Source organism: Prunus persica, chromosome G4 (genome assembly GCF_000346465.2).
Source record: "Prunus persica cultivar Lovell chromosome G4, Prunus_persica_NCBIv2, whole genome shotgun sequence".
Classification (NCBI taxonomy): Eukaryota; Viridiplantae; Streptophyta; class Magnoliopsida; order Rosales; family Rosaceae; genus Prunus; species Prunus persica.
The window spans coordinates 393,239-410,108 of record NC_034012.1 but is presented as its reverse complement, the minus strand read 5'-3'; the positions used below and the strand labels follow the sequence as shown (position 1 = coordinate 410,108).

Genomic DNA, 16,870 nt, shown 5'->3' with positions numbered 1-16,870 from the left:
ATAGTTGTTTTGTTTGACACCACCATAAAATTTTGAGGCATTCGAAAATGAATAAGCCCTAGAGCTGGAAATCTTTCAATCTCTAAATAGTAATTACATAATGACACACACTCCGAAACCAGTGGGCTGCGTGTGTACTTCTTAAATATATTCGAATATTTAAATTGTATAAATGCGCCACTATACTATTCTAATATATTAAATATGTTTTACATAATAAGTATAGCCGCGCGGCTATACCTCTAAGATATATTATAGCATAATAATAGAGAACCAGAAATTGTGGACTGTCTGCAGTAAAGTTTGGCCCGAATGTGCTGAACATGTACTTGTGGCCGAAAGTAGTTCAAGCCTAGAGCTAAGCCAGCCCAAAATTGTCCACAAGACCTCGTTACAGCAGTTGAGAAACTAGAGCACATGTTCTCTCTCATGATTCGATGGCTTTCGAAGACCTTCCATTTCCCTTCCATGTGCTTGCACCGGTATGTATTACTCTCAAAGTTTGATCTTTCTTTTCTCATTTTTCTATTCAATCCCTTTTACGGTTTTATGGATTTTTATCTTTCTTCTTTCTTAGTTCTTCAAGCTTCAGAAATTTTCAGCCGAAATGGTTCTCAGGTTTCCCGAATCTCTGTAAAAGGGCTCATGGCCAGTTTGCTTATCAGGTTTTTCGATTCTCTGGTTTTCTTATTTGTTTCTTAAAACTCTGAGCTACCCATTTACAGTAATGTTTAGAAGACTACATATTTCAACCCCTCTGACAATAAGGTTACAATCTTTGTTAAAAACCCACTGTTTTGCAATTTTCTCAGCTGGGTATGTTACGGATACCAGTGATAGGGTCTTAAATACTAATGGGTCAGAGTCAGAGAATGAATGGGAGAAGATGCTTAAGCCGTTTGACCTCAATGAACTTAGGAAGTCACTCGTTCAAATCACTCCAATTCAGCTTTGTAAGTTACTTGAACTTCCACTCGATGTGCCCACTTCGATGGAGATATTCGAGTTGGTAGGTGCGCAGAAGGGCTATTGGCATTCTTTTGATGTGTACTATGTGTTAATTGATAAGCTTGGGGCGGCCGGGGAGTTTAAGGTTATAGATAGGTTGTTGATGCAGATTATGGAGGAAGGGATTGTGTTTAGGGAGTCCCTTTTCATTATGATTATGAAGCATTATGGAAGAGCAGGTCTGCCCGGACAAGCAACTAGGCTGCTTTTGGATATGAGAGGTGTTTATTCTTGTGAACCAACTTTCCGATCTTATAATGTTGTATTGAATATACTCGTGGCTGGGAATTGCCCGAAGGTTGCTCCCAATGTCTTCTATGACATGTTGAGTAGGGGTATCTCTCCCAATGTCTACACATTTGGGGTGGTTCTGAAAGCACTTTGTATGGTTAATGAGGTGGATACTGCTTGCTCGCTTCTGAGAGACATGACAAAGCATGGGTGTGTGCCAAATTCAGTGGTTTACCAGACTCTTATACATGCACTCTCCAAGAATAATCAAGTGAATGAAGCATTGAGACTTTTGGAGGAAATGTTTTTGATGGGTTGCACACCTGATGTTCAGACTTTCAATGATATTATCCATGCTTTCTGCAAGGTCAATCGGACTCATGAGGCAGCAAGGTTAGTTGATCGGATGCTTCTTCGGGGGTTTACTCCTGATGATGTAACTTATGGTGTTTTAATGCATGGATTATGCAGAACAGGGCAAGTTGAGGAAGCAAGGGCATTGTTGAACAAAGTGCCTAGCCCAAATATTGTGCTTTTTAATACCTTGATAAATGGGTATGTTATGAGTGGACGGTTTGATGAAGCCAAAGTTGTTCTATATGATGGTATGCTAGGTAGTGGCTGTGAACCTGATGTATATGCATTTAACATACTGATTCATGGACTCTGCAAGAAGGGCCGTTTGGGTTCTGCTCGTGAATTGGTCAATGAGATGGAAATTAAGGGTTGCGAGCCCAATGTGATAACTTACACCATATTGATTGATGGGTTCTGCAAGGAGGGCCAACTGGAGGAAGCTGGTGATGTTTTAAATGAGATGTCATACAAGGGATTAAGTCTGAATATTGTGGGGTACAATCGTTTAATATCTGCTCTATGCAAGGATGGGAAAGTTCATGAAGCTTTAAAAGTGTTTAGTGAAATCTCAAGCAATGAATGTAAGCCAGACATATTTACATTTAATTCTCTAATATATGGACTCTGCAAGGTTGATAAGATGGAAGAGGCCTTAGGGTTATACCGTGATATGGTACTGGAGGGTGTTATTGCCAACACTGTTACTTACAACACATTAATTAATGCTTTCTTGACTAGAGGTGCGATCCAAGAAGCACTTAAGCTTGTAAATGAAATGTTATTTAGAGGATGCCCTCTTGACAAAATAACCTATAATGGACTAATAAAGGCACTCTGCAAAGCTGGAGCTGTTGAAAAAGCAAGGGGATTGTTTGAAGAAATGATAATGAAGGGACTTCATCCCAATAGTATCTCATGCAATATTTTGATTAATGGTCTGTGTAGAAGTGGCAAAGTATATGATGCACTTGAGTTTTTAAGAGATATGATTCATCGGGGTTTGATGCCAGACATAGTCACTTATAATAGCCTGATAAATGGTCTGTGCAAGTTGGGACGCATTTCGGAAGCTTTGAATCTCTTTGATAGGTTACAAGTTGAAGGGATGTGGCCTGATGTTATTACTTATAACACTTTGATCAGTTGGCATTGCAAAGAGGGCATGATTTATGATGCTTGTTTACTTTTAAATAGAGGTGTGAATAACGGGCTCGTTCCAAATCATTTGACTTGGTATATACTGGTCAGCAACTTATTTAAAGAAAGAGATGAGGAGAATCAGAGCTATATTGTTTAGGGATTGGGAGGAAGCTTGATTTTAGTTTCCTCTAGTGCAAATCATTGCAAATACTAGAATCCCTGTGGTTTTGTTCAGATGTCTGCCCTCTGAGCTTTTATGCTTATGGTAATTGGAGGTGGATATGGAAGTACTTTATTATGATTTTCTGCCCGGAAATGATACTCCAGATTTTGATTTGAGCTCTTTTGAGTCATGTTTGGGTTGGCGCTTAGGGAACAAGCTGGCTGGCTGTCTCATCTGGTCAAGAGTTTTTTGCTGGTTGAAGCTGAACAAATTCACATTATGATGTGAGAGGTAATGCAATCCTGGCCGACCTAACATGATATACAATATACCTGCATTAACTATTTACTTAGTTTACTTTTGTGTTGATTGAGCTTAAGGTTCATTCTTCATGTAGAAATTTTCTAGTAGCTATTGCAAATTCGTATTTCATCCATACTCTGACATAAGTGAATCTGTATCATTCGGAAGTATTAGCTTGCATCCGTAATGTTAGGAAGTTTCTAGAGTTACACATTGTAAAGATGCCTTGTGGTGAAAGAGATCATATGCATACTTCTATATTTATATTCTGCTAGGCTGCATACACACACACGCACACTCATATATAGACATCATTTTTTATAAAATGTCTGAAAATAATTAGCGTTTTTCTTCCAAGTTCTGAATGCAAATGTGTAAGTAGGAACTTTTACTAATAAATAGTATAATAATGTTTGTTGGGACCCCTGAATTCACAAATCTACAATCGTTGCTGTACAGTTTCTGTATAATCCCATGATAGTTGGTACGTTCTAATTATTTATTTCTTCAATGATTGATCACATGGTATGTGTCTTTCCACGAGGCTTTGATTTTTATCATGTTACATGATCAGCTTAAGGAGCTTATTATAATCCCAGGTTTATGCTTACAAGCACTCGGCAGGCAAAATTGAGTGGAGGAGGTGGAAAATAGTAATTCGTCAAAGGATCAAGTTATCAACTTGTCTAAAGGACGAACAGTATTCGTAATTCTTAAGGTTGTTCTCCATACTCCTCAGACGTTTTTGGCTTTCAGTCCACATGATCACTATATGTATGCCATATATTTCAAGGGGAATCCTCATTTGTAATCGATGCAAGTACGATATACAGCTTGTTGTTTGGTCCTGGAGGGTTACAGATCCTGATTTGTTTCTTTTACATATTATGATCTTGGCTGGCAAGTGCTGGTTCCTGATACTTTTATTTGTATTTGTATTTGTATTTTTTTGGTTACAGGGACCTTTTAAAGTGTCATATAGAAGAGGTTATGGCCATGATCTGATAAACCCAATGCAGCACGTTATGGATAATCATTTACCTTGGTGGCACTTGGAATTGTGCAAATTCTAGTCAGAGCTGATCCATGACAACATGTGATTTTCATTTTAAAATCATAATGGTGTTCTTTTCTTGTGATTGTTCTACCCTGGGCAGATACAAAGATTGGTTATTATAAATGCGAGACAAGCAGCTTTTTTATGCTTCTTTGTTTCTGCTCGAACAAATTTGACAACATATGTTATCGTCATTGCTGCCGTCACTTTTCATGTTCATATTTATGTTTATTCAAACTGGCTCATCGCTCCGGCAATTTTAAGATACCATCCGTCCAGCATGTCTAAAGATCTTTAAGGTTATCTCATAGTTCTTTTGCTCACGGTATTGACGACTAGCTAATCACTCACAATTAGCACCAAAATCCTTTTACGATCAGATTTTACACTTGGATTTCATATATGATTTTCCAACCAAAATGAATTCAGGAATCGAACAGCTTTGCAAGAAATCAAGAAGTGACGATAACTTTTGGGAAATAATCGGATGATAATGGTAAAGTTGATTAAAAAGTTAGGAGAAATTAAAAAGTACGAAAAAAATATGAATGAAAGTAATAAAACAAAATATGAATGAAAGTAATAAAACGAAATATGACAATGCCTCAGAATTGCAGAAAGTCAGCACGGCTTATAAATAAGCCAATCAGTCCCGAAAGATGGTGTGTTTTATAACTGATTTCATCACCGGCAAAGACTTAAAAACTATTCCAACAAAACAATATCATAAAATTCTGAAGAGAAAAAATGTCGGTCTCATGGCCAATCCCAAATGGTAAAGGCAGTAAACACCGCTCCACAAGGCGATAGGATATGACACCACTCATCGACGGAGGAGCTCCATCCCAAGAGGGAGGAGGACCATCAACGTCGACGAGAATTTGTATGCGACGTTTACTTGGGAATGTACAGACACCAATTGCCTGCCCCTTCAAGTTGGAGACTGATCAATGTCCCCCGTCACAAATTTCACAATTTTATCGAACAAATAGAAAAGTTTTTGCAAAAACTTGACGACCCAATGGTCCCCATATTTGGAAAAACAATGAATCTTATAGCTAAACTCGAAGAACAATCAACCAGACGAAAAAGGATGAAGCTTTGGTGATTGATCAAACAATCTCTAAGATGAAACAAAAATCCCTAAAGACACTGACTGAATGAAAACCAGAAGAAGACAGAGGCACAAACTAAACCCTAGCACCGAGATGTTGCAAATCTGATTTTGGGTACAAGGGGGAGGAGGGTATTTATAGTGTGAGTACTTTAGGTCATGACCGTCCGATGCGTATCGTGTGACTGGGAATGAGTCATAGTTAAACTCCGTCGCCGACAATGAAATTAGGGTTTTACTTTCCTTTTATCCTTTTGGGCCGTACGGTTTGGTTTTGGCCCATAAAATAACCAGCATTGAGATTGGCCCTACGAAGCCTGCATATGTTTAAGGAACTACGTATAAATCCAAGGGGTAATTTTATTGACACGAGCTATATTTGGACCGGAGGATTATTTTTTTGTAACTACTTTGAACCACTTGAGCTATAACCTTTGCATTCGAATGGTATTTTTTATGATTACAGTTTGGTCTTGTAGTTGATCCGCACATCCATACACTAGATATAAAATTAATCCACATTTCCAACAGGGTCCAGATATGCTATAATTTATGTTTCTTTTATTGATTTTCAACATGTGTGAAATAATTTACTGTGATTACAGAAACAGCCATAGCGCATTTGAATCACACCAGACGTATACATTACAATACCAGAAGAAACAAACAAACATTTTTCCTACAAATTATACTAAAGCACTCATCAACTACTCTTCTAGTTGGATGAGTTGAAACAATAAGGGTGGGTGGCCCTAACCTTTGACTCCTGAGGATTTTAAAAGACAACAATCAAAAATGCACAACAACAACGTAACACTAACACTAACAGTTTCTTTGAAATTGAGCTCCTTCTGATGAGATCAATCAATCAATCATAGTTACTCTAGGGGGACGCCACTGTCAATGAAACTCAGCACTTTCCTTCCAAATCCACTCATGAGTTCATTCCGATTTTGTTCGAGCTTTGCTAAAAGCATTTGATAAAGGGGACTATTTGCACGCTTTGTGGCCTTCAATGCTGTTTGGATCACGTAGTTTCCAAATTGATCCCGCGCAATTTGCGACAGTTTTTCATACTTGAGAAAAGCATTTACTACATAATCTGTCTCAGAAGAGTTCAAGCATTTCTCTACAACATGACTCCCACCTCTTTGTGAAGAGAGCTTTATGTACAGATCCCTCAGCTCAAAGCATATCTTTGCAGAGAAGACAGGGTTATGGAGTCCCAGGACGTGCTGGACAACAAAGTTCCTGAATGACAAAGATATAATGTATTAACTAAAACAAATCAATACGATGCAAAAACCACAATTGAAACGAGAAAAGACCAAGATGGGAGAGGGATTTGTACCCTGAAGGATCCTGAGAAAGGAGTTTTGATTTGCTTGAGATTTCATTCATGAGTCTCTCTCTGTATGGAGTTTTACTGTAGGTGATGAACTCATTCAAGTATATGCATCCCTTTTCATTCTGGGCCAGAGTGATGCAAAGCCTTTCAGCAGTTTCGTATATTTTCTGCAATCAAATCACACAACCAACCTTGTCAGAAAAGCAGGCTTAAAAAAGAACTATGTCAAAGGCAATGATATGTATCAACAGCAGAAACATAAAAAGTACCTCATTTTTCTGTGTGTCAAGGAGGTTTAAGCACTTCAATATAACAAACGACCCTGTTCGGTTGGTCATCAGTTGCCCCAATACACTGGATAGAGCTAATGTCAAGGTGTAAATCAAGGGTGATTTCTCAAGCACCTTGACAAGCCTCTGAATTGATTTTGATCTGCACAAACAAGTTAAAGACACGAGTCCATCACAACTATAACCATAAAACACAGACATATATAAATATATTTCTTGAGTATTGACTGATGAAGAATAAATGATGGGGTGGGGTTAAGGATTAGATAGATACCCAAATTTTCTGGTTGATATGCTGACGAGTGATTCAGTATTCAAAGTCATCAGTGCTACAATGTGTCTTAACTGACCGTAATTGCATGATTCAATAAGCTTCCCAAAAACATAGTATCCATGTGAGTCATTCATCACCTCGAATATGGAACCGAAAACCCCAGTAAAAATCATATCCTTAGCGAATGGGTCCTTAGAAGCCACCATGATATTTATTAAGCTCTGTGATCCGGGTTGCGTCATAGCGAGTCGAGCTATATCGGCATAAGACCGCAGCTTAAATATCTGATCACCATAGCATCCATCATTGTTAAAGCTTGACTGAGTCCCCATATAACTAGATATTCCAGAACTTGGGTACCGATCACCATTTGAATACATTCCAATCCTTTCATTGCTTCTGTAATATTGTTCTCCTGAACTTTGGTACCAATTATTAAGACAAGGGTTGAGCTGGTTTGCCCAGTTGCAGAAAGATGGAGATGTTGCTCCACGACTTAATCTTGATTTTGTAGTTTCTTCTGTCAGGTTACCAAGAGGGTTCTTTGGTTGATAAGCATTGGCATGCCCATTCAGGTTGTTTGAACCCAGAATGTGTCCTACAAAATCAAGAATTTAAATTACAAGAAACTCAAAACATATACGAAATTATACAAGAATTTGCAGAGGAGAATTTGAGGGTTTACCTCCACCGTTCAAAATATGATCTCTCCAGATACTTTGTGGATACAATGGCACTGGAACTCTAGGCGAATTTTCAAATCCGCTTTCGTATTTGGGATAAACATCAGGCTGTGCTTGTTGGGTTTTGCTTGGAGAGGCATTAGAAGACGAACCCAAACAAGTATTGTTACCATTATGCACAGAGAAACCAGGTTTCTCATTCTCAAACTTGTCCGTCTTTACCCGAACCTTACCCAAAGAAAGGCAAAGGCTTTTTTCTACTTCTTCTTCAATAGAAGAACCAGCGTAACATGAAGTCCCCATTGCAGAGCAAGAAACAGGAATTACAGTGAAGACAGAGAGAGCTCCTATAAATATAATGAATGCTCGAAAGGTTCTCTGTTTGTATAGGATTTGGAGTCCTTGTACGATTAGGATTTTTTTCTTTTTTTTCTTTTGCTTTTTTTTCTTTTTTTTTGGGGTGTCACAGTATGATTAGGAATTTTAACTTAGCCAGGAGTTCTATGTGTATTAAAGATGGAGAACGTTTGTGGAAACAAAATAAAGTCGGTGACTTTCCTTGGAAACAGATGTTCAAAACTTTTCCCACTCTTTCTTGCCCCAAAAGAAGACCCGACCCGACCCGGCCCAGATACATGCGGGCGTAAGGAAGCATCTTAGATTAATTCCAGCTGAACATTTAAGAAGAATGAGAAAATGTAATGACAAAGGAAGCAGAAAACGATACGTGGTAAAGTAAATACATTGAACGGAACAGACCAAAATAAAACCCCCTACAAAGAATCTCTTATAAGTAAATCTGTATAATTAATTCGTCCACAATTTGATCTACATGTATAATCCTATTCATTCAAGGCCCTTATGAATATTTTCTCTTTCCTAATCCAAATCTGCCAGCAGCAGAGCAGTAAACCGTAGTTCCAGTTCTTTGCTCTTCCCGTTACATGTAATTCTTCAAAGAAATCAGAGAGCTTTGCCAGCAAATTTTATGAATCCAAGAAGCTTTTTTCATCCCGTTAGCTTTTCTCTGTCATGCATTCTAGAAATATAATAGAAAAGTTAAACAAACAATCAGTCCTGCATAAAAGTTGCCCAACAAATGGTAGCAAACTATAACAAAAGATATTCGAACACAATCAAGGCTCGGTTTCTAAGGACTCCATAATCTACCGCTGATCATGAATGGCAACCAGCATACTTCATGTCCCCTGCCTAATTATCTCATGTTGACTGAGACAAATATATATGTGAGATCTACATGCCTCTCTCACAACTATTTAGAAAGTAGATAAGACATGCTTACTACTATGAAAGTGGTAAGCAATCTTAATGAATCTTAGGGATAATAACAAGAAGTTGGTGATAAAGTAACAAATCCTGCACAGCTACACCCTTTATAGTGGATCATCAACAGAAATGAATGCAAGCAAAAATTGATGAATAGTTTCCAACTTACTAGTCTTCAGTCAAAAACCTGTAGAGATGAGCTACATAAAAGTCCATTGCTTTGTGTGTGGTTAAAGTTCACCTCTTGACATTAGTACATGAGGGGGTGTTTATCCTGAAATGGGATACCAAAATCTAATTAGCACATCCATGCAGATTTCTCTAGTACAAAATCAACAAAAAAAGAATGCATATGAAAACACCAACCAATGCTTTAAGTATATGGAAATTGCAGCTGATTATTACCATCCATGTTGGGTCCTTCAACATCTCCTCCAACCCTGATAGTTTGTCCAAATTTAGGCTTATCATCACCGGTCACTGGAACCTCTTCCGCAGACACATTCTGGTCCACTGGATCACAGATGCAATATTTAGTAACAAATACATGGACAAAAGTAAGGTTTGCTGTTCCTAACATGAGCTGGGCTACTGAAAGTGAATGAGCATGTAATATAGTTTCAGGCAAAAACAAATAGCAAACTTACATGCACATTTTTCTTTAGAACCTTTTGGGCAGTTCACAGAAGTCTCATGAGCAGCAATATTTAATGTCCGTGCAAGACGTTTAACACGATTCAATCGTAGTCCATGTGGCAGCCTACCAGAATCAAAATCTCCAATTCGGAAACCTATTTTATAAGAAAAGAAAGAAAGATGATATACAAACAAGTTCCTGCTTAACTAGAATCATCATATTAGCAGGGACAACTTACAAGAAGTATTATTAGCATCACCCTTTGTAATCACGTCTGCTACAATTTGGTGGTTACCAATAGCTTCACCCCCTAAATGATTCAAGGATCGTGCAAGCCGCCGTATATGACTCAAACGCAACCGTTTGGTGAAATTAGCCGATTTACAAGCTGCAGCTTCCAAGCCTGTAACAAAAGTTCATGTAAAAAAGAAATCATTTTGATTTTTGAACAAGTGAACAATTATAGAACACTTACACTCAGAGTATTGCAGACGTTCGGCGCTTAGCTTTTCAGTCTGAGTTACTTCTTGGTCATCATTCCCTTCATTCCCTCCTGCTGCTGCTGCTTCTTCATGCTCGTTGCTTATTTGCTGAGATTGGCAATCAACTTTAGCATTCTCAGCTCTCAGTCGTCTAAGTTGATAGTTCCTACGACGCCGAGCCAGATGTCGTTCTCTCTGTTCAACGGTCATAGACTGCCTTCTTTGCCTGTCCCTTATACGGCGTCGTTCCCGCTCTTGCTCCCTTTGCATTCTGCGCAACTCTGATCTATCTAACGACTCCTTCATTGTTGTTCAAATCCGTTGGTCAACATCCAACGGACTCCCAATTCTTCCACCAAAGTTTGCTACTTGTTCTGAATCAATACGACAAGCACTTCTCAGATTAAATCTTCCCCTTCAAATTTGGTGATCTTTTTCTCTTAGATTAATCATTTTTTTAAAATATAATACTGAAAAACGAAAAGAAACACGTAAAATCAAACACGACTTAACAAATTCAAAATTCAAAAAAACTAAAAACCATATTGTGAGTCTATTATATCATTGAAAAATAAATTATAAACCTAAAATTAACAAGAAATCAGAAGTTTACCTCTAGTGAAATTGATATCTGTAGGTCTTACCCCAAAAAAAAAATTTGATATCTGTAGGAGAAAAGCATTGAGATTGAATGAATACAACATACCTCGACTTTCCTGATCAGAATTCAGAAGGCTGCAATTCATGCATTTGATCATGGAATTTCGAATCACAGCGGCGTGTAACTTTTTTTTTTTTTTTCTTTTCGTTTTTCACGGGGTTAATAACCGTATTTTCCGGAGAGTTACCAAGTAAGTGGTCGCTTTTACCGTGTAATATTCTGTATCAAAATGAACTAATTGTGATCCCACCCGTTTCATTTCAAATAGAAACGTGCCAAAACGGTTCGTTTGGTTGTTGTTTTCGATATTCTAAACTACTATAATAACTACTATAATGTACAAAGGGAAGGATCGATGCCAAGACAGCTCCGGTGTTTTGGACAACTTTGGGGCTACCTGTCCAAGGACACCAGCTCCTCCAGTTAAAACGTGTGTGTTTGGTTGGAGAACTGGTTGCTTGACTGTTCAGATACTCCTCAAACTGCTGCCGTTCTTCAAATAGTAATTAGATAAATGCACTTTTAGTTCCTTAGAAGCCAAGATAATGCAGCAACGCAACACGCAGAAGAAAGTAAATTTGCAGTAAAACTGAACTGAGAGCTATTCTCTTTCTTTGCAAGGCAAACATTTACACCAAATTTCGAGAATCAGGTTTGTGCCTATAACTAGGAACTCTTGCAAGAAAGCTAAAAAGTCTGGATTCTACAGAAACTACACAAATCAGTCTCTCAAACTAAAACAAGACGAAAACATAAATTTTACAGTTTTGCAGTCACCGCCGTCCGCTTCACCTCCATGCAGAAGACGTTACCAAAGCTCTTTGCTTCCAACCAAGGTAGAGAGCCCCATTTGCCTCTTGAAGTCTATAATTCCCATTAAATTCCTTCAACAGACTCCTGATAGCCTCCGTCACTTTAGGACTCAATGGGTATGGAGTAAACCCATCCATCATTAGCCTTGACTTCCACTTCCCCAGAAGTTCATGTCGTTCCACCCTCTCAGCCCCCTCACAAGCAACCATGTTCACTATGTCTCTAGCCACACAGTGCATCTCTGCACTAATCCGCTGTTTGTCATCCCTTGGGCGAGCCACATCAATCGATTCAAACATGGCTGTATAATACTCTACCATCTCAACAAACCTTGAGAATAATGGGGAAGTATTCGTGTTTGATTCTTGCTCCACCAGTGTCATAACTTTGGGTGATAAACTCTTAACCAGCCTTAGCAATCGATCTCTGTGATTCTGAGTGCTTACACTCTCATCTGGCATGTGGTGCAACACGTATGGAAAATTAACAGCTATGGCTTCACCTGGTTGAATCCTAAGATTTTCTAATTCAACCTCACAACCAGACATGGCAGCATTATTAAACTCAAATGGCACATTCCATGAATTAGCAAGCTGTGAAAGCCTCTGCCCTACGATATGAAGTCCCCCGCCACGAGCATGAGCTGATTGGGAATCATCAACACCAGTGATTCGGATACGTGGGGGCCCACCAGGCTGACGTGCTAGATCTTGGATGAGGGGCACCCACTGACTGCCCTGTGCAATCTGAAAATCAATTATGTGGATTCTTGGCTCATTTTCCAAGGCTTCCCGAATGACGACATTTGCAGACATGTAAGCAAACCTCCAATATGGGCATATCTGAAAGAGCACAGACATGTATGACATAAGTTCTGCGCCTGTTGGAACTTCACATTTTAAGGTTTTGTAGATTGAACTCCCTGATCTTTCCAACCTTGCTCTAAGACCTTCCAACATGTAAGCACCCAATCTTTGAATTGGCTCCCCAGAGACTGACACCATTTGCCCCAAAACTTCCATTAAACCATTTGCTGTGGGTAGATCATCTTCAGCTATTGCACGTGCACAATGAATAAGAACATCCTTTAGGTTTAAGTTGGTCATTTCAGCCATTTGATTCCTATTCCACCTTGGCATATCACTCTTGTAACAACAATAGTGGCTGTCAACAATAATATCTGATTCGGGCCCTAGCAGTGAAATTTCCAGTTCCCTGAGCTTGTACCTCAATCCATTGCCATCATCAGCTACGGAGCACCCACTTATTGGTGATCCAGAAGTGTTGTCAGGGGAATGACGCTGATCAGACAAGCATGATTGAGAACCTTGTGATGAAAATGGACTCCTGTTAGACAAGCCACTACCAGCCGAAGGGGAATCACAGGCTACAAAACCAGTAGTGGCAGGGGATGATTCCAGGGTGAAGTACTCTTCCTTGTAGGTTTGAAAGGAAACGTTGTTTCCCTGGCTTCCAGTATCTGAACATACACTGTTTTCCAAAATTTGGAAAATGGAGGGATCAATGTCCTGCATAGGCTGGTGGTGGTACAACCTGTGGATACTGGCTGTACTTCGGTGTTTCTGAGATGTTTGCATCTGAAAATATGAAATGATTGACCTGATCCAGAGAGTGATTCTCACCAGCTCTTTCTAATATATGTTCCTAAATTTGACTCAATTGCTGGTCTGTCAGAACTTGAATTGAATCTCAATAAGCAGTCCAGTATCCGCCACGTCTCAGCAAGCAGCTATATGGTATGACTTTCACAAAATTGTTGGTCAACATCTGCTTGTGATATCCAGAAAAAACTTTACAGAACCACCACAATCTGCAGAGAGGAGAAAAGATTTTGTTAATGAAACAAATAATAAAAGTGAAATGGATAAACCAAGTTTGAAGAAACAAGGATCACAAAAGCTCTTATGAAGAGCAAATCTAAATATGAAACAGATAGCAGCTTGATCCTGCCATTGTGGTTTTAACATAACACAGATGATAAATGCTAATTTGTCAACTTCTACAGCCATCCAGGATTCGGGAAACAATGTCCAGGCACAGGGTCTAAAAGCAAGAAGGGTTTAGTTTATGTTTCTGTTTAATAATTGCAGGTCAGTTAGTACTTCCATTCCAAACTGCAACTCAACTGAGACTCTGGGCGCAGGTTGAATGCATAACAAAGAACCATTAACGGGCCACAATTTATGCCTCTGAGCTTCCATGAGCACTCTACTCCTATCTGCTGCTCAGACAGTTCTCCATAAATTTTTGACCCATTGTCTTGCTATGCCTTGCAGTGATCTCAGTCCTCAGATAGACATGATAGCTGTTGTTGACATTATTGGCTAACCATCATTAAAAAATAGCAGCACTTCCCCTTTTTTCTGCTTTTTCACTTCTTGGCTGATTAGCCATACATTCCTTAAGGAAATACTTAAAACAATCAAAATATGTGACCCACTAGCTAGTAAATAATATAAGCAAATTAGATAGCCTCTAATACAATCTGACTCAGATCGAGTAGGTCATCACTCTGACCTATATTGGGTGCAAATGACAAACTTACAAGTTTTAGTATTTTAGAAGCATCTGTTGAGGAACTTAAAATCTGATGGAACCGGCCCGAATTTCATAATCTAGAAACAGATTCAAGAGAGGGATCCATATTGGGAATTGGGGAATTCAGATCTATAGTCCAGATCAATCACCAGTCAGCACCTCACAACCACAAAGTTGAAGACTATACAAACAAGCATACGTAAATTTGATGCTTGATCACAAGCAAAACATGATGCTTAAAACCAACATCTTTGACCCCTGACTTAGAAAATCAGAAGTTGAAACCCAAAAGCGTTTACTACTAACTCAGCCATACTGTACATAACTTTGGATTCTATTTTTTACCCAAAGAAACTCTTTTTAAGAAAAATATTCAGAAGTTAAAACCAAACGGCTATAAACAAGAAAACGTGAAGTTTCTGAGCACACGGTTGTAAAGACGCGTTTTTGTGTCTATTTAAAATTCCCTATTGCAACTTCTCCATCTTATGAAAAGAAATAAAGTAACTAATTACAGAGAAAAGGGCACTTTAACAGCACAAAGGTTAGTGGGTGGGAAGAGGAAACTACAGCTGCAAGCGAAATGAAAAAGAGGAGAATAAACTCAGATGCCAATGAAACCAAGACAAGTAAATCTATTTGGCTTGTGAAACAAAAGGAAATTCAGCCTAAATCTTTTGATTCTTAAGATGGGAAAATTTCAGCCTAATACAATAATGAATTTGTCCTTAGATCAACAAAAATGGCACTCAAAGATAATAATTTCACAAACTTACGCCTAATAACGACAATAGATGGCCAAAATTTCTAATTCCCAATTTCAGACGCCAAATTTGAATGCAAATCGGCGAAAAAAACCCACTTTTTTAAAAAAAATTCTAACAGAAACCCATGTTCCCAGATCATGAAATCATCCAATAGAAGTTGAAAGTTGAATCTACACCTTAAAACCAGTAAACCAAACATACAACCCCAGCAACACAGAAACTTCATCCAAAACGATACTTCAAAAACAACAAATTTGTCGAAATTAATGAAAGCTTAGCTCCGACATACCTGAACCATAGGCAAGTCTCGTCTCGGCTCAGCTCAGATTCTGGCGCAATAAACTTTAATGAAGCTTTAGATTCGTCTATAAAAGCCAGATAGTAACCGCTCTGTCATCTCCTAGAAGTATGCGTTTGTGGGCTTTGTAAGACTTTTATAGTTGTACGCTTGTAGCTGAAAACAAAAAACCATCGTGGTTCAGCTTTAATTACACGAGTTACCCCTTTTGAATGGAATTTTTGGGTGACCGTACACTTACCTAGAAACTTGGTGCCAAATTACGATGTTAACCTTTTCCCCGCACAACGTTACACCGTGTGTGGTCAGGAAGTGAAGAGTAGAATATTGGCTTGATGTGCTCCTCCTGTACTATGTAGACTTTGCAGGAGTCAAAGCGATCTAAGAACAAATTACGAACTCTCTGACTTCAATAACTCCTCCGCGCTTCGTTTACTCGGTCTAAATCCTTTTTTTTCTTTCTTCTTTGGTCGCCATGATCAACATGTAAACGCGGTTTAATTTTGAGTATCTCCAAGGGATATGTCAAATATCAAACATTAAAGTTGAATTTGATTATTTATGTGGCAATTTGATACATAATAGAGTTTTAGCCGACATGTCAAACTAAAATATTTTTTTATTACATATTATTTATTGGTTGACTACAATCTAGGCACATTAATTGAAAAAAATAATAATAATAACATCACAAGTTCAAACATCCAAAAATAATAAAAAGAGATCAAATGTCATTCCACATAAGATTCACACATTTTCAATTTTAGTGAATAGTCTCATCTATTTTTTATACGAACTAAAAGTGCCACGTTGAATTTAACATCTCAGCTTGGAATGCTCCATTTAATGTCACTAATAATATTAAGTCATGTAACAAGGTTGTTAAAAGAGTGTTGAAACTTCTAATATCTTAAACTAAAACATACTATATAATATCAGGAGATCCTCATACCATATAAATATTTCATAGACATTAAAGCAAAACTAGCTAATCTAAGAGCTACAATACATCAAAAACAAAGAAAACTACTATACAGTTGAGAGAGAAGTCATTCACTCATCCGTCAAGGAAGTTGCGAGGGAAGAGGGGAGTGGACTTAAGAGTATTTTCAAGCCCCCTTTGTACCCCCAAAACATAAGAAATTGTAGTAAATTACAAGGTGACTATTACTTTTAGTACGAGATTTGAACTCGGGTGCAGAGTGGAGAGCACATTCACTATGGCCAACTTGACTAAGCCTATGCCTACTTAAAGCTTATACTACATGACTACTAACACTCATACTTGACATATCATGAAAACAGAGCCGTGCATGTTGTTATCAATAGAGTTAAATACTTTATATGTATAAATTTTTCCTTCATTAAAGCATACATAATAAACTTCATAAACCACCT

At 38.3% G+C, this 16,870-nt stretch overlaps 3 protein-coding genes across 6 annotated transcripts; 1 reads left to right on the top strand and 2 right to left on the bottom strand.

Annotated features, from left to right (window-relative positions):
- On the top strand, positions 298–4,488 carry LOC18779865 (pentatricopeptide repeat-containing protein At5g64320, mitochondrial). 2 transcript variants are annotated; one of them, XM_020562508.1, is made up of 4 exons: positions 298–482; positions 578–3,190; positions 3,802–3,920; positions 4,162–4,488. In XM_020562508.1, the coding sequence occupies exon 2, from the start codon at positions 728–730 to the stop codon at positions 2,891–2,893; it is 2,166 nt and encodes a 721-aa protein (XP_020418097.1). In that variant the 5' UTR covers positions 298–482; positions 578–727; the 3' UTR covers positions 2,894–3,190; positions 3,802–3,920; positions 4,162–4,488. The 2 variants fall into 2 exon arrangements, with proteins under 2 accessions (XP_020418097.1, XP_020418096.1); XM_020562507.1 differs by having other exon boundaries at positions 3,802–4,488.
- Positions 5,959–11,514, bottom strand: LOC18779709 (pumilio homolog 12). 3 transcript variants are annotated; one of them, XM_020561516.1, is made up of 6 exons: positions 9,425–9,524; positions 7,971–9,007; positions 7,286–7,883; positions 6,991–7,153; positions 6,725–6,888; positions 5,959–6,624 (listed from the first exon to the last, which is right to left on the bottom strand). In XM_020561516.1, the coding sequence occupies exons 2-6, from the start codon at positions 8,269–8,271 to the stop codon at positions 6,252–6,254; spliced, it is 1,599 nt and encodes a 532-aa protein (XP_020417105.1). In that variant the 5' UTR covers positions 8,272–9,007; positions 9,425–9,524; the 3' UTR covers positions 5,959–6,251. The 3 variants fall into 3 exon arrangements, 2 of the variants coding, with proteins under 2 accessions (XP_020417105.1, XP_020417106.1); XR_002271103.1 differs by lacking the exons at positions 5,959–6,624; positions 6,725–6,888; positions 6,991–7,153; positions 7,286–7,883 and adding exons at positions 9,661–9,768; positions 9,903–10,046; positions 10,131–10,295; positions 10,368–11,514 and having other exon boundaries at positions 8,270–9,007; positions 9,425–9,529; XM_020561517.1 differs by having other exon boundaries at positions 7,971–9,524.
- On the bottom strand, positions 11,603–15,595 carry LOC18779041 (scarecrow-like protein 13). Its single transcript, XM_007211474.2, has 2 exons — positions 15,464–15,595; positions 11,603–13,679 (listed from the first exon to the last, which is right to left on the bottom strand). The coding sequence occupies exon 2, from the start codon at positions 13,444–13,446 to the stop codon at positions 11,824–11,826; it is 1,623 nt and encodes a 540-aa protein (XP_007211536.1). The 5' UTR covers positions 13,447–13,679; positions 15,464–15,595; the 3' UTR covers positions 11,603–11,823.